General features: G+C 33.1%; 1 protein-coding gene across 1 annotated transcript; it reads left to right on the forward strand.

Moving 5' to 3' along the window:
- The first annotated feature begins 6,578 nt into the window (after positions 1 to 6,578).
- Positions 6,579 to 7,674, forward strand: LOC139519805 (adenosine receptor A2a-like). Its single transcript, XM_071312075.1, has one exon. It carries the CDS (start codon positions 6,599 to 6,601, stop codon positions 7,568 to 7,570), a length of 972 nt encoding a protein of 323 aa, XP_071168176.1. The 5' UTR covers positions 6,579 to 6,598; the 3' UTR covers positions 7,571 to 7,674.
- The last annotated feature ends 11,575 nt before the right edge of the window (positions 7,675 to 19,249 follow it).

Here is a 19,249-nt window from a genome sequence, read left to right on the forward strand (position 1 = left end):
AAAGCTACATGTACTCTATGTAACAAACAGTCTCTTGATATCGTTAAACATTTAATCATGGAGTGTCATGTTCTATTAACAGAGAGAAATGTTATGTTTTATAAAATTGTAGATGAACTTCCCATTCAAAAATCTGTGGACATTTTCAATTTAGACGACAATGACCTTCTTGAAGTACTATTAGGAGCTGTTAATGATACAGTATACGATCTCGATCCTATAGATTGGTCTAGAATGATGTATTACATAGCAAAACATTTTTACCCCATGTTTAAAAAATTCAGACATGTACTATTTGAAAACAGGTTTAATTTTGAATTTTGAATAGACTTTGATTGAAAAACGATGTGTTTTTGTTGTGTATACTAGAATATATGTATTGTATGTTTATCTAAATGTGTTGTTTTTTTTTCATTTGGTATTTATCTCAAAATGTATTCTATTTTGTTTATTGTGTAAATAATTATTAATTTCTTTTTGTATGGAAAATCTTCATATACATGGAGGAAATAAAAATTCATTCATTCATTCACTATGGACAAATCACATTGGCAAAAATAAAAGACAAGAATACAAAAAAAATACCATAGCACAATAACATAATGCCGTGATGTATAAGTACAGAGCAGTGTCAAGTTGGCATCAACAAAAATAGACTACACAGTAAAAGTACTATTCATGACAACAATAAAAGAATACTATAACACGTTATTAAAATGATAAACTACGTCAGTACCAAGAATCTATACTTAAGACCGTGAAATTGATATGGATTATTTAACAAGGTCTCGGAACCTTCCGATAATCTAGTTTATAATAAGTTATACTTATTGACCAAGCAAGTTGGTATATATGCCATTCAATCTGACCCAGATGATCCAATAACCCGAACGACGTAGGAGTTCGGGTTATTGGGTCATCTCGTGCTGTGTAGATTAAATTACATATACCGATTTGATTGGCCAATAACTGTTTAACTCATGACGCAATCAATTTACGTGAACGTTTTAGACATGTGGACGTTATTCTGCAATCCACGGGTCCTAGGAAAGTTTCTTGTAGGGTAAAGAAAGTAAGTTTTGAATTAATCTTTTTTTTATATTTAGACTCATTCTAAAATAGCGATTTAATGGTATATGTTTTTTAATCGTTTCCGGTCATTTATTCCCAATTTTTATTTAATTGGTGACGTTTAAGACTTTGATAAATTGTGTACTTTCAAATCGGTGAATGAAAAAAAAACATAACTGCAAGGGTTATTGAGTTTCAATAAGATTAATTGCTTTTGAATTCCTTTCCCTCAATGCGCGATATGATATGCTTGAAAGAACCGAGGAAGATGTTGCATTACCTAAATTTAAAATGTTAAATAAACAGAAAATACGTTTCTCTTTCAAAACCTTTTACATCCGACAACCTTTGCTGCATGTGCATTATCCAGATTATAGCACAGTAAGAACAAAGGGATTTTACTCTTGCCATGTGTTAAGGACGAATCGTTGAACGGTTCTTTGACATACTCCTGGTTTATCAATTTTTGTACTCAGACACTGGTATTATATATTCTATGAAAGTGAAGAATTTTGTAGGAAGCTGAGAATATTCACCTACATGCCATTGTTTAAGAGACAAAATAAAATGTTGGGCGTTAATTTTCAATTAAGACTACTTTTCTGAATCGACATGAACAGAAGACTTAGATATTGTGGTTAATAAGAAAAACAAACGTCCTAATTAGATATAGGAAGATGTGGTGTGAGTGCCAATGAGACAACTCTCCATACAAATAACAATTTAAAAAGTAAACCATTATAGGTTAAAGTACGGCCTTCAACACGGAGCCTTGGCTCACACCGAACAACAAGCTATAAAGGGCCACAAAATTACTAGTGTAAAACCATTTTTTATGTAGTGTCCTAACTACATAATAACTTTGGCCAACTAAATTAGACTCAACTAAAATATGCATGTTACCGTGCAGACAGACTGGAGCCAGCATTTAATCAAATTAGTAATTCAGTACAATACAATCATACATATGCATGCAAACATCAAATATAACAAAGTAATAGTATCTATACTAAGTAATTGAACACACAACTTTGTGAACCAAAAAATATACTTTCGGCAATAATAGTAATAAATATCTATTAACTTCCAAGTACATTTCCAATGGTAAATATCATATTATGAATACCTGTCATAAACAGACACTCGCCGCCAAGGAAAACCCAACTAATAAAGTTTGGAAACCTGCGTCACGGAGCAATGCAAGAACCGTTTCTGGGTAATGATGCCGTACTCCATCATGATCATGATTATATAAAAGAAAACAATTTTTTATACAAAAAAGGAAGTTTTTACTGTACGATGTCTATGACTAGAATGACCACCTAGACCATTTTTTCACGAACCCGCGAAAAACAAATTAGCATTACAAAACATTAGGTCAACTGACCTATCAAATCATACATTATTGACCCATACAAAATATTATAGAAACTTTAAGACAGTATTTTCCCGCTATACTGCGAAACGCTGAAAAATATATTGATATGTATGAGACCGCGTTTGGTGATTATATAATTCTCCGTGTCTCAGTTTTCTTTGCTTTTATAAAACATTGTCTACATAATTATACAATCAAGGATAAAACGTTTTCTTGATAATGAATATATAAACTTCTATGTATTTTGCTTAATTAATATCACGATCTGATGATGTCTAATGTAAAGACGACGTCCTCAAAAGCACTAAGAATACTTTTTTCTATATAACCACATAAATTGTTTTGGTACGTGAGCCAAACGTGAAATGAAAACGGCTTCATATTGTGTCGAGTGATTGATACATCACGATATTTCAAATACAAATGATATAATAATTATTTATGTGTCTGATGTGTGTCTGCTTTTGCCTTGATCTCATTGTAAACTTGGACACTTTATTTTTTCTAAGGCCTACCATTTTAAACTATACTTTTATTTGAAGTACGTAGGCAACACAGGTTTTATACATCTTATATACATATCGGATATGTTCCTTACGTCGTAACTACAATCCCCTTCCCTTTCATGAATGTGACCTACCGAATAAGACTATTTACCGGATTTGTAATCACATAGGCAACACGACGGGTGCCACATGTGGAGCAGGATCTGCTTACCCTTCCGGAGCACCTGAGATCACCCCTAGTTTTTGGTGGGGTTCGTGTTGTTTATTCTTCAGTTTTCTATGTTGTGTCATGTGTACTATTGTTTTTCTGTTTGTCTTTTTCATTTTTAGCCATGGCGTTGTCAGTTTGTTTTAGATTTATGAGTTTGACTGTCCCTTTGGTATCTTTCGTCCCTCTTTTAAACAAAGGTAAAGGAGTATAGTTTTAATTTGGAATTATTCCAAAGCATCCTTCAAAGTCTTGCAATTTTTCATTAATGACAGAATTCCCATTAGAATGGAATGTTTCCTCAGCATATGTACGATCAGTCTGTAAGCAAGGAAAATTTGAAATAAAACATACAGATACTTGTGCCTATTTTAAATTGGTAGAAAAATCCATAACTGTCGAGAGTGGATAAATATCGTATTACACGATATTTGGTGGTGGAATCTGTTTCTCTAATGATTTTCAAACAATACGCAGTCAAAATTATTCCTTCTTTGTAACTGATCTGCAATAACATGTGTTCTTTCTATGTGACGTCATCAGGCATGGTCGCCTTTTTTCATGCCGTCACAATAGGAAATTCAGAGGATAGGAAGAGAATTCGACGTCATAATCGGATTTCAACCAATGATGAACTGAGATCAAACGGACCACACGTTGATTTTTTTTTTTTTTATACAATTGATGCAGAAAGGGATAAATTCACGAAGAATTAGAGAAATGGTTTTCTTTAACGTGCATATCTAGAGAGTGTGATATTTCCCTTTGCTAGCAATTGGATCAAACTTTCTGATTGCAACCGGACTGGACATTGTATCTGATAATTCCACTAAGACAAACGTACGTATAGCTTAACTAATCAAAGAATCAAGTGGGGTTGTGTAACTTTCTGGTGGGATGGATCTTATGAGTGCTCTTTTATTAACCAGATGGAAGAAGTCCAAGGATAACTTTATTTTATATGTTTTATTTCCTTCTGTATGTGATGTTTCTATATCGATTTTTTTTTAAATAAGGATAATCATAAAGTGTAGTTTCCAACTATCGCGTTTCTCCTGTGAAATTTTGGAGAAAAGAAAACAAAGTGCGTCCAAAGCGCTCTTCTGGAAATATACGAGCAAAATGCTTCACTACATGCCAATTCTAATATTTGACCATAAATCTTCCGAGATAATGTTGGTTGCAGTAACATGTACAATCATGTACTTACTCGTTGCTTTAATTACTACATGCTAGCTACCTTTTGACCCTAATTAATCTGGGGAAAAAAATTAATAATGGTTAGGTACCATTTTCTGTCTGACACATGAAAGACCATGATCGTATTTAGTCAAGGTCTTTTAACACATCTCTCATCATTTTAAACCCTTAATCACATTTACATGTAGTTCCCGCTTCTATTATTCTATATATTGTAATCGAAATGAATGTTTGTTTGTGTGCTATGTCCTCAGTATCCTTCTCTTGACGAAAAGCGTGTTATTAATCACATCACTTCCATTTCAGCTGCTGATACAGTGACTGATATTAAAACCTCAAAATATTATCTCTTTCAAGTTGTTTTTTTATAATGTTTTTTTTTAGGGGTTGTGTCACGTACAATACACTCATGTTGCGATAAACATGCAATATAATGGAATTTTTAAACGACTTTCATTTAAGTGAGAGGGTTTAACTAGCTATAGTCTGTTTCCCGGCCGTTATTGAAATTCTTGACAATACTTGTATATTCCAAAGGCATACTGAATGTTTTACGGAGGGGACCAACCTAAACTAGCTATAAAACGCGGTTAGATCTACCATTTGCTACACGTGAAAATGTCTGTAACAAATCAGGAATATGTCTGTTGTTATTTATTCGTTTGTTTGTTTTAGCTTTTGACTTTGCAAATTAATTACCGACCTTCCGTTCGGAATTTTCGTCCGAGTTCAGTATTTTTATGATTTTACTTAATGCAAAGAAAAGATTGTTTACAATTTCATAAATGAGTCTTGAAAAATGTTGTGTGTCTCTAAAACAACAAATTTATACAGATTATTCTAGTGAAAATAAATAAAAAAATAATTCACGAGCTTCTTTTATGTGTGCAATCTTTCATTGCTAATTCTTTAGACAAATGATTAAATTATAATTGAAATAATACTACTGAAAATCAGTGTCTAAGCTATGATTCACTCCCAGTCGCAAAAGGAATTTTATTGCAGTTGTTACCTTACAGACATTAATAGTGTTGATAATAATGCGTTTATCTTGTTGTATTTACATAAAAATATTCCATGCACGAAGTTAAATTAATATTGATCTTTTGGGTATATTATAATACTTCTCGAGAATTTCCAACCAGTTTTTGGAAGACACAATTATCTGATTGGACAAAACATGTCTTTCAGAAATCACTATAAATGTGAATATATAATTTGAGAATTTTATTAAGGCGTTCATATTGATGAAAGGAAGGTAAACCCACATATCTAAGGTGAGTAAGAAATCTTAACTAAAGTAATGAATTATGGAAATATGCATTTAGAAACAATTACTTAAATCAAATTGCTATGTGTCATTTTGCAGATTAATTGTTTGCTTTTTAAGAATTATTCCTGGTAACGGTTACCAATTTTAAAAAGTGTTAATTGTAGTTTAATATGAATGTTACTATCTGATATTATCCCTGTCCTTTTGCACTTAAGAATTGAACGCTTCTTTCTGTAACTTCATTGGGTTGTAACAGCGTTGACCGAAGTACATGTTGTAAGGAGCGCGGAAGCGCTTCATTCTAAACATGTACATACGGTAAACGCTTTTACAACCCTATGAAGTTACAAAAAGAAGCATTCAATACTTATAATTACATTTTTTTTAAGCTAGGATCATGAAAACACGATGTTTATTAAGTTGATAAATTTTATTGTGTAATACAATTGCTTAAGGAATAACGCGATATGTGCAGTTAGCCAATCAGAATAACGTATTATAATGAAACATACATCTAAATGTAATTATACTGCAATGACATTTACGGTTTCAATTTGACTTAGGAGCGTAATGAAGACGAAGTAGCATCGTCGAAAATTAACATTTTCATGCCGCTTATACCGAGACCTCACCACAATCTGAATTTATTTTAGATCGGGGTGATCGTAGTTTGATCGTGGTCTTGAGTGACAGTGGCTTTACTGATAAAGTGCTTTTGCGTTTTTCACCAAACGCATGTGGTGCTAGTAATTGCAAGACAGACACTTGATTGAATGCAAATTAAAACAGAGTTTTCAAATGATTTTCAATTTTGATTAGACTTATGAATTCGAAATGAAAATTAATTTTCCGTATTATCTTTCATTTTTTTTAATTTCATCATTGAATGATTGTACACATATTGCTTAGAATCATAAAATATTTTACATTTTAGGGTTCCAGATATATTTGGCTGCTTTAATATGAATGAGACAAACATCACATCGAATGCAACAACCTTATACGCATTTACTTTCCCGCCAATGTTGATTGCCTTTATGACTTTACAGCAATTGGTTTTTGTTGTCGCATGTATTGGAAACGGTCTAGTGATATTTATATTTGTGAGGCATTTGAAATTCAAATCGAATACCAACAAATTTATCGTTAGTTTGGCATTTGCCGATTTTTTCACTGGTATATCATGTGGAACACAAATGCTCTACTTTTTCTATCCAAAGATGTCATCAAACATGATACTTTGTATCCTTAGGTATCAAGTTATCACCGTCATGACACTAACATCACAGTTAACTGTCGGTGTAGCAGCATTTGATAGGTACTTGGCTATATGCCATCCACATAAGTACGCGCTAGTCATTACGAGGTCAACTTCAAATATAATGTGTATTCTTCCCTGGATTTTACCTACTTATGTGATACTTGGTCCTATGCTTGGGTGGAGGAATTGGTATCCCGGCATTCCATGCAGTTTTGACATAATCTTCCCTAAATCACTGCGCGCAACTGCATATATAATTGTGTACATTGTCAGCATAATAACTGCAATACTGTACCTTCCGGTTTTGAAAACAGCATGGCGTTACTACCAACGAATGAATAAGTATCAGCAAAACCAAACGAGAGACCATATGCAGACGACGAATAAAATGAAAAAAGCCATCCTAGGAGCTAAAGTCACCGGCATTGTAACTATTGCATTTAGTATCTTTTGGTTGCCTTACATGACATTAAGTTCTTGGATCATGGTATCACCTACAGCGAAATCGAAACTGGAATCTGATTTAGCAAACTGGTTGGTATTTTTCGGAGCTTCGAACAGTATTGTTAACCCAATTATTTATGCTTGGAAGCGTCCAGATGTAAATCAGCAATTCAAAAAAGTATTCTGCGGTTCAAAGCCTGTCAGCCATGTAGAACATATAAAAACCTAAACTTTCACTTCAAATTTTGTTTTTCATATATGTATCCACTAAATGTTAGACCCTCCCTTCAATAACTATTTATATGAAAAATTAATAAATGTATATTGACTCTGCTTTGTCTTTATATATGTTTTAACATGGAAGCGCCTAGTGCATATGTCATAATTATATGACGGACTTTTCTTAATATATTTTTTGTTTTATCAATTGAATGCTTATTTTTGTAAATATTGGGGTGTAAAAGCGTCGACCTTTTTACATTTGGATCCGCTTCATTCTTAAAAAAATGTGCGCATGGTAAACGATTTCTATCAACTTTTTTTATTTACCTGTGGTTTTTATTGTGGAAGCTTTTGTCATCATGAATGTTACATTTCATTTGAAATGAAGGTTAATTTCAGAATGACACGAGATTGCTGTTAGACAATTAAAGTAACGTATTGTAATGAAACATACATGTAATGTAATTATGAATGTATATGATAAAGTAGCTGCACTACCGGCGAATTGATTTTAAAACGATATGATCTTTTTTTAATATATAAGCCAAAGTGTTGTGAATAAAGTATTACATACTTTATGTTCGGTAACGGAACGAAGACGAACATAATGGAGTTTATCGCTCAATTAAGTTTATAACACAGTTAGGCTACTGGATCTCAATTGTTGTCATATTAAACAATTGTATTAATATAAGAAGAAGTGGTATAAGTGGCGATGAGACAAATCTCCATTCAAGTCATTATTTGTAAAAGTAAACATTTATAGGTCAAAGTACGGTCTTCAACACGGGTTCTTGGCTCACAATGAACAGCAAGCTATAAAAAAAAGCCCCCAAAAATGAAAATTGGAAAACCACGGTCTAATCTATATAAAAAACGAAAAACGAAAAACATATATGAGCCACAACAACAACCGACAACCACTGGACATCAGGTACCTGACTTAGGACAGGTACTCACAATTGCAGCGGGTTTACACGTTTCAATAGGTACCAACCTTTACCATTATCTAGAAACAATATATAGTGGAACATCACAACAGAGAAAGACACACTTTCAAATATCAATTGAAATGCATTAACTCAATCAAATGACATATCAAAACTAACAAATGAATATACACTGAACGAATAAATTTGACCTATGACACAATGTCAATACAAAATCAATAAATAAGGGGTGAGATAATAAACAATTTCCGAAAGTCAACCCTATCCTTGAAGAAAATGCCGCCATGTACATGATATAATGATGTAAACCTTGAATAAAATAATGTTCACACGTAAAGAAAAATAATTGTAAAGAGTAATGAAGAACAGAAATAAATGAGTGCAGGAGTGAACATCTATAATAATACCAAACACGTAAAGAAAAATAATTGTAAAGAGTAAAGAGTAATGAAGAACAGAAATAAATGAGTGCAGGAGTGAACATTTATAATAATACCAAACAGTTTTTAAACCTGGTATACTCAAATTACAAATAGAGAGAAGGTATATAACTTTTTTTCTCTCGTTTCCATGGAAAGTCATCAAATATCCTCATTTTTGACAATTTGACAATATCCATGTTTTAACTATTTCTTTATAAAAGTGTCTATGTTTCATTTAGTTTTGCTGTTTAATTTTAATGAAGGCATTATACATTATTGAAAATAACGAAAAATGGCCATTACTAACACTTATATATATATTATCTAATGGACAATTATCAAGTATAAATCAACAGAATATATCAAATTTATTGAAATAATTTACAGTTTAAATGCTGCGACTATTGGGTTAATCACCCATAGTTTACAAAAAAAGTATGATTGTGTATAAAACAAATACAAGAAACATTAATGGGCAAACTATTTAATGCAAAGAAAATTTGATATGCATGTTAGCAATTTTTGATAATATCTTTGGTTTTCAGCTGTGCAATTGTCTCCCCTTTAACAAACTCTCTTATTTTAAAACAATATTACGCACAAACAGCAGAGGAACTATGGAAGGAGGGCAAAGTTTATTTTGATTTGTTCTTGATGTTTAAAGTAATTACTTTGCCCCTAATAGTACTGGTCTAAGATTTTCGACAGTATCTAATTTAAAGATCTGAAGTATATATGAATATTTCAAGAACTAATTTCCTGATTTCTACAAGAAAAGAGGGACGAAAGATACAAGAGGGACAGTCAAACTCATAAATCGAAAATAAACTGACAGCGTCATGCAAAGGTGATTGTTTTGTTGAGAAAAAACATTGAACATGATAAATAAAATATGCATTATGTCAGAATTGTGCCTTATACCTTTGGAATTAAGAGAGACATTGACTATATGTAAAAACATAGAGAAGACATTCAGGAATCTTTAGAAAAATAGAAGAAGAAAGTCGTCTAGTATTTCTTTATACAGAATATTAAATTTCCACACATATACCAAAGTTGGCGACCGTCATGTCAAAAGTGAAATGTCCCTAAATCTAACTGGTGTGTTTGTACCAGTTGGAACACGTAAGTCTATATCGGGTGTAACAAGAGAATATCGATGGATACTCTGTAGCCCAAAATAAAGGGCGCATCGCCCCACCCCCACTCTTGTGACTACCCCTGATGTAGTACTTGATAAATCTGAATCACTATTTGAGCAGCTTTGTAACCCTAGATATACTTCTTTGGTCCTGAAACTGAGCCTGTGGTTGGTTGTTGTTGTTGTTGTGGGTACACTGTCAAGTGTGGTGCTGCACCATAATACCCTGATTGAGCTGTTCCCTGCGCAATATTTTTTGTTGTTGAAGGCTGATGAGGCCTCTCCTGCTGATATGGTATATTTCCAAATAGCTGTTGAGTCTGATGTACAGGTGCAGTAACATTGTGGAAATGTTGCACCGGTTGTTGTCTGTAAACGTCCTGTTGGTAATGTATAGCCTGAGGCGGCTGCCCCTGTTGACCCATTGTTTTAATGAGAGGTCGTTGAAAACCTGACTGGTTGGTGTTAAGATTGGTGTTGACCTGCTCTGTTAACAAATTGTTGTGTCGGTGGAACTTGGCTTCTGATATGTGGTATATGTACAGTATGGCTGATCGGTGGTTAATGTTGTTGATTATCAATCACCCTGCTGAAGTTTTGTCGTCCGGCGGGAAGGGTATACTTCTGCTGACTTGTTGACTGTATTGTTGACCTAGGACAGGGTGGTTGATTAGCCCTGTTGACGGTCGGTAGAGGCTGTTGACAAGGATCCCTTTCCATGACTGGTGGAGTAGACCTATGTGCAGGTAAAGAGTTTGACCTGTTGATGGTGGGTTGCGATGGTTGTTGACCTGTAGCCCTATGTTTGACTGGTTAATTGACAACTGTTGGAGATGACCTGTTGACACTTGGTTGAGTAGATAATCGTCTGCTATGCACGGATGTGCCCTGTAGTTGATTTTTTACGTTGCTTATGGTATGCCGGGTTGATTGTTGAATTGTATTTTGAATTGGTTGTGTGACTGTGTGACCACCAGGTAGTTGAATGGCTTGCGTATGAGATCGAAAGTAGTTGACAGTATGTTCAACAGGGAGTTGAACAGCTTGTTGACGTTGTCGGTTGTAGTTCATGGTATGTTCAACAGGGAGTTGAACAGCTTGTTGAGGGTGTTGGTTGAAGTTGGCGATATGTTCAACAGGCAGTTAAACGACTGGTTGATGTAGTTGGTTGAATTTGACGGTATTTTCAACAAACAGTTGATCATTTTGTTGAGGCGGTTGAATATAGTTGACTGAATTTTCAAATGGCCGACTGTGTTGATTGCTTGTTTGCCTATTCTGGCTGTAGAAATCCTGTTCATTTGGAGGTTGACTTTGTTGAACCCTATCGTTGAGGCGGGGGTTCTCGAAATCTTGCTCTGTCGTAGCGGTTGGCAGCTCGTATCCTTTACAATTTTTCACCCACAAACCTGGGTTGCTGGTTCAACTGAACTTCTATCATACTTTCGCTATTGTCGTGCTGAATACCCACAGACTGATTGTTTTCTTGACACCTAAAACCCTGATCTAGACCTGGCGGATCTGGCTTATCTGATGTTTCATATTCTACATATTGTGATCCATATCCGGAGCCAATTACTCCTGGTTGTAATGGTTGGCTGGGTAGTAATGATTCCTCACTACAGGACCGATTATCGTCTGAAATTCTGCAACGGTCCATCTCCTGGGTTGGATATTCATTTTCGTCGATGCATGATGGCATGGATCTTGGCGATCAACCTGCGAGTTCCACACTGTATCCATGACGATCTCAGAGTCAGAAAAAAAAAAGTTTATCTGAAGTAGGTTTTGGGAAGATTTCACCCCCTGGACAGGTGCATACGTGGAACCGTGTTGGTCTATCCACATTTGTGTGTCGATCTTAAATTCTTGGCAATGAGCAATTTCCCGGCAAGTAGTACCAGGAGTATAGGGTGTAGACTCAAAATTTGCTGCCCCCCCTCATGTGATTTTACATTTGTATCTGTCTCATAGTCTTGTGACTTATGTGGCTGACCTTGATACCTGACATCAACATTGTCCATGTCATTCAATTCACAAGGAGAAACATCAATCATATCTGACACCTGGGACATTTTATTTCTCATATATGGTATTTGGGCCAATATTTCTCATAACTATAATTCTATGAGCGGTAGCCGTACCTATGCCAGGTACATGTAGGGGAACAGACTCCGGACTGGAGTTGATTTTAATTGTATACCCACTCATTGTGCTTAATATTGACCTATATGCAGTGATACTTTCAGTATAAATAAATGACAAGACAATAACAAAATAATAAACAAGTCTTTATTGATTCTAAATCCCGTTTACAAATAGCAAAGATGAGTATTGCATATGTGAACAAATTACTGAAATCACTTCCGGTATTGATCTAAAGATTAAATATTTACCAATTTCATCCACAAATAGTTTTTATATAGAAAGGTTCGATATGAAATGTGTCTAACGTATCAGCAGTGGGGTTTTCGATAAAAGTTAGGTAACCTCAATAATTAGACTTTTTTTTACGTCATTTGTACCACATTTGATATTTTCGACCATTTAAACTCTTTAACCAAGCTTTATATCTGGTGAGTGCCGAGGGTTTTCAGAAGAAGTACAGTGACGTCGTACGTAATAACAATCGTTTGACGTAACAACGTTGAGCAGGAAACTTTATGCGAAGTGCGCGCCATTTCTAGATGGATTTTACTCGACTTGATTTTCAATTTTTGAAGTTCGGCGCTCACAGATCTTCACATTTTCTGATGATTGAACAGCACCATTATGTATAAACAAACATGAAAACTAAACACTATTATGTATAAACAAACATGAAAACTAAACACTATTATATATAAACAAACATGAAAACTAAACTGTGAACAATGGAGAGAAAAGCATTTTAGACATTATATCTTTTTGTTCACAGAATTGCTAGAATGAAAAAATAAATGACTTTGAAATAATTTTGTTAAAAAAATGTAAAATATGAATATATATAACGATATTTAGGTATCAAGTGATGATGACGGCATATACTTGACACAGACATTAATGATAAGAGTATGCATTTGTTCGTATGAAATGATATGAACTGTAACATTGAAATAAGCTGTGTGTGTGGTTTTTTTTTAGCAATTATAACATGTATACCGATATCGGAATATGTTTTAAAAGTGATAAGAATATGAACCCTATTTGTTATAGGACATTAAATAAAAATAAACTGTCTTCCAAATAAAAGAATCTTTGCAAATTGAAAGTCCTTTCAACTTCATAGCAAATAAGAAATTTCTGTTGTAGTTTTTCATAGTGAAGTTATCGCTTGCAAAATGTGCCCGGCTTTTCAAATATTGTCTGGTGAACTTCATTCTTGTTCATCATGGTGTACACCAAGTTTCTTGCTATGCATGTTGATTTGAAGCTGTGAGAAAAAGGAGAAAAAATTGTGAAATTTTTGGTCACGGACAAATTGTACTGAAGAAAATGACCACACAGAAACTTAAAACTTACATGAATAAAGAACTAGTTCATGTTCAATAAACTAACGCAATTTGAGACAAACCTATTTTGATTAGTATTACAATGACACTACAAGTAAGCAACAATTAATAAATAAGGTAAACACATTATCCTGAAATATATACATGTATATCGTTTAATAATATGCACACATTTAAAGTTCAATTTCACAACGGTGCCGATGTATACGTAGTCCTTTGACCCTTTTTACATCTCAAGCAAACAGTTCTGGATCGTTTACGGCCGCTAATAGTAAACAGAGAAACAGAGACACAGTTTTTTTTCGTGTTTACAAGTTAACCTCTGTTAGGTAACATAGGGCATTGCATTAACATTTCTCTCTTTGCCACCACGATTACGGCGATTCAATGATACAGACAGTGAAGTCAGCGTGATATTTACTGGTTTTTGTCAGTATTATATTTACACAGATATAGGCATTGAGAAGCATCCTGTTAATAGTTAGTCTTTTCCATATGGTTTTTGTTTTTCCAGCTGGTTTTTATCGTCATATATACCACACATCATCTCGTTCAAATCTACTCCACCTATATTCTGATAATAACTCTACTCCACCCATATTCTGATAATAGCTTATAGCAAGACTTGATTTTTCATTTTGATTGTGTATACCGTTATGAAATGTAGACACAAAACGTACAACTTTTCTATTTTTCACCTCTTGGAATGCATTACATAATAGTGGACCTCATCTGGCAAACACAGTCTGATTAGCATTAGGGTTTGCCTCTTTAATTAATCTGGCAAATTGTCGATTTTTTCGGATGGTACCAGTTAGTTAAGTGTTTTTAGTATACAAACGAGACGCAAGTGGTAACGAGGTTTGAAAAAAATATTACAAAAGACATTAAACCATGTACCTAAGAGACCTGCTGATCTCAACAATTTGAAGACAACATGACATCCTTGCGTCTCATTATTTGGAATGGGATCATACCGTTTTTCCCTATACGGTAGAAAATTGATAATACATCCTGTTGCAGCCTTTATCAACATCCAAATTTTTATACCACATTTGCTACGCTTCGATGGTATTGAGTCATGACAGTTCTAGCTTTAGTCCCTATCAAAGATTCATCAATTGAAAGTTCTCGTTTTGGGATAAGACACCGCTTTAAACTATGTAAGCATGTTCTACTATCGGCTTTAACCATGCGGATAGATCGTAAAATTCGCTGTTTCTTTACGGAGTGTTTTTATTGTTAACTAAGTAAAGACATCGAAGTAAAATCTGAAATCTTTTTCGTGAAAACATTCCTGAAAACCATGGGTGTTTTTTTTTACCAATAAGTTTTGATACTTGGTTTACGAATGAAGCCCATGTAAGAAATTGTCGCTAAAAAGCCTTTTATTTCTGTAACAGTAATTTATCCATTCCATTCAAACATTCCGAGTCTAGAAGATGGATGTAGTGTATTATTTCGGAGTTTTCTTGCAAGCAGCTGTTTTGCATATCTAAAGGGAATAAGAAATGACACGAGCTTAAATAAAATGTTTTAAATTCAGATTAATTATAATACTATTACATGTATAACTACTATAATTCCATAAATAAAAAATAGTCGAATTGAGATGTATTTGCAATTCAATAGTGCTACACAAATTTTATGTTTTTGACAAGAATTTGATTCTTAAAATTTATTGATTAATTTGAGTATTGTATTTTATTCAAGTTCTTTTTTCAATTTTAATTGTGCAAACTAGTGTAGCTAGCTTGCCTAAATATTTAATTTGATATAACAGCGCTACATGTAATATGCAGTATTTGTGCATTAAAATACGCGCTGCTTAATACTCTTTCATTTGCATGTGTTGTTTCTTTTGTTATATGTATATATCTTTATACGTGAAATATTTCCTCTTTTTTGGATTGCATTTTTAAAATCTTCATAATTAACTTAATAAACTTTATTGAAAAACACTTTACGCCCATATGAGCCGATGGCTTAAAACTTTATACATAATATACAGTTTACATATATAAAACAATGAAAAAAACAATGCAGACACTTTGAACTACAAAAATGTATTATAATCCTTGTCTTTCTTTAAATCAATATATATATATATATATATATATATATATATATATATATATATATATATAAGAGATTGAAATTATACCAAGGACTCTCTGCCCTCAGTCTTGGTGACTTTTTTTTTTAAAAGGAGCCTAATTTGCAAGTGTCCTGTTTTGTTTCAGGATTGAGAATATGTTTTAATTTATCTATATCATTTAAGTTATATTTATTTTCATTTAAAAATTCTTTTCTTAATTGTTCATTTATTTTACATTTAAAAAAGAAATGAAACTCATCATCTAGTACATCACAATGTGTACACAGTCTTAAATCTCTGGGACTTTTCCTGTATCAATCAGTTTCTATTTATAAACAGTGGTCACTTATTTGAAATTTACAAATTAATTGTCTATGTTCAAAGTTTTGAGAAAGTAGTACAATGGTTCAAAGTTTATTTTCATAGGAGTTTTCTAAATTTTGTTTGTATATTAGCCTATTATTTTTATCCTTATTTTGGTTAACAATTTCTAAATCATTTTGACTTCTGACATGAATAACATAGGAGTACCAAGAATAAATACCTGCATTATGTAAAGTTTTGGCCAAATGTAGTGTTTCTTTTAGTAAGGGGCTAGTTTCTTCCCTTAAAAGTCTATCATGAAAAAGAAGAGTTTGTCTTTTTATAAAGCAATCAATAGGGTAGCTGCCTAATTCAGATCGAGCACCTATATTACAAGAACATTTTTTTCTCCTAAAGTTATTAAATTTATTTAGTACTTTATCAGGTGGACTGTTGTCAATGAAATTAAGAGTATCTACTTTTTTATTATTCTTATCTCCTTTAATTGAAGCTTTATAAAAGGATGAGTATGCATCCATATACCATATTTCACTGTTATAAGTTAATATTGGTCTAACGAGTGAGTTAAATAAATGTTTATCGTACTTTATAGTTATGTTTTCGATGATTTATACTATAATATCGTGTTATAATTTGATGTATTTTTATGTTACGGAATAAGGTAACAAAAATTTGTTCTGATGGACGGTTAAGAGTATAGCATGTGTTAAAACATAAATCAAAGAGCTGACGTTCTGTATTCATCAGTGTTCAAAACGTTTACATCGGTTTTTGCTACTGATTTGTAAAGAACTATGTGTACAGCGAATATGCATTAGACAAGGTCATAATTTTTTTTATCAGACCTTCAAAAGCAGCCTGGGCATCAGGGGTGGTTCTCGTGAGAAAGAAAGATGGTTCGGTACGCTGGTGTGTGGACTACAGAAAATTTAACCAGTTTAGTGTACGGGATGCATACCCACTTCCTAATATATCTATTTGTCTTGATAGTTTAGCTAACGCAAGTTTATTTTCAGTCTGCGATCTTCAGTCAGGTTATTGGCAACTTCGTATGGCGGAGGAAGACAGTCATAAAACTGCTTTTGTTCTTTATAACAAAGTACGGATTGTATGAGTAAATAAGAATGCCCTTTGGTTTTTGCAATGCTCCTAGTACATTTCAAAGGTGTATGGAGTTGATTTTTCGCGGGCTTCAGTGGAAAACATTTTCTGAAATTAGTTCTATCAAAACTTTTGATTTTTCAACCCTGTATACCACCATTCCCCATGTGAAATTGAATAATCCACAATGCCTTTCAACATAAACATGGTAGCATACGCTATAAATTTATTACTTTGGGATTTCATAAGGCATATTTCGTTAATAGTGACAAACAAAAAGGTAAAACATGCTACACAGAAGAACAAGTGGTCAGTATGCTGGAGTTTCTTATCGACAACATATTTGTTTCGAGTTTGGAGGTCCAGACACTTGTCAAAAACAAGAGCATCAAAGAAGCCAGATTATTCAATTTCACTTTCAGATACATTGATGATGTTCTTTCCATAAAAAATCCGAACTTTTCTTATTTGGTTTACATTGATATATCCCCCAGAACTAGAGATTTAAGAAACAACAGACACGGCTTCCGCCGCCTCATTTGTAGACTTATATCTCGAATTTGACTTACACAGTCATCTCAGTACCAGAATCTATGACAAACGAGACGATTTTAATTTTGAAATTGTAAATTGCCCCCACCTTAGCAGCAATATACCAACTTCACCTGCATATGGGATATATATTTCCCAACTTATTCGATATTCAAGAGCTTGCAGCTCCTACTCAGACTTTGTAAAACGTCATCAGTGTTTGAGTAGAAAGTTGATGAACCAGGGGTATGTCAAAGAACGTCTCGTCCTTTTTCTAAAAAAGTTCATCGGAAGGTACCAAGACCTTGTTGATAAATATTCCATATCATGTTCACAAATAATACACGGTGGTCTTGGTGTATAGATTATGCGTACTGATGTTGTGTATCATCTGAACAACGTGTTTTATAGTTCTTTCATTTGTCTTTGTTCTATTATTAATATTACTTTTTACTGTTGAATGGTGTTATGTGATATCCGTTTGACGTGGCTCGGTACTTTTACATCTCGTCAATGAGTATTGTCTTTCCTTTTTTGGTGGCGTGTTTTGTATATGCGACTTTTTGTATTTCTTTGGTTCTTATAACGTGACTCTGTACTTTAAAAGATCCCATTAGTATGATATTGTTCTATTTTATGTCATTATGATATATTTCTATTATAAATTACAAAATACGTTGAACCATAAACGTCAAAATCATTCAATCGCGTAGTGGAATTAACTATTTGTGGATTCTTATATAATCCATATATAACTTTTGGACTATTTTCAATCTCGGTCTATTTCTGAAATTTATTCTTACATACTTTTAAATTTTTAACCCTATATGCTAACATTGCCGATGTAAATTTCAAAATTGTTTGTATGCACATTGAACGACAAATCTATGTGACGTATACAATTTTCTGACGTCAGACACACAAATCAATGAATGTGTTTGTAGCTAGATGTTTTTGTGGTCTGTTAAGGCAGCAACCATTTGATTTTTTTTTGGACAAACTTTATCTAAAAATCTATTTTTTTGGCGACAAGTCGAAAACAATTTTTTTCTTTCAATTTTAGCATTACATATAGTGGCAACTCAGGGTGAAACAAACAATTTTTTTTCTTAGGTTCAAAAACAAATTATTTTGTTCTCCAAAAACTGGAAACAAACTTTCCAAAAAAATCCATTTTTACTTATATTATTTTATATTCTTGCCTCCAATAGATTTATGGGGATATGATTGGTTAAAGGACTACGTGACTATGTATATTTGATATAGGGTATCATAAAAAAATACATGGTTAGTTACCATATAGGGTTAGCAACCATAGTAAGGAGTTACTTCCCTCTAAAAACAAAAAAGATGCCACCACCCTTTATAAAAACAACACGGTGTTGAGAAAACAATTAAAAGGATTCCATAGACGACGAAATTGATGATGAAAGGTTGAAATAAGTTCATAAAACATAATTAAAGCTAACAGGTTCGCTCTCACCCCCATATGGAATTTACTGACCTCATATATATCGTATAAGGTCACTAACACACCATGCAATTAATATTATATATATATATATATATATATATATATATATATATATATATATATATATATATATATATATATATATATATATATA

The sequence above is a fragment of the Mytilus edulis genome, chromosome 1 (genome assembly GCF_963676685.1).
Source record: "Mytilus edulis chromosome 1, xbMytEdul2.2, whole genome shotgun sequence".
NCBI lineage: Eukaryota > Metazoa > Mollusca > Bivalvia > Mytilida > Mytilidae > Mytilus > Mytilus edulis.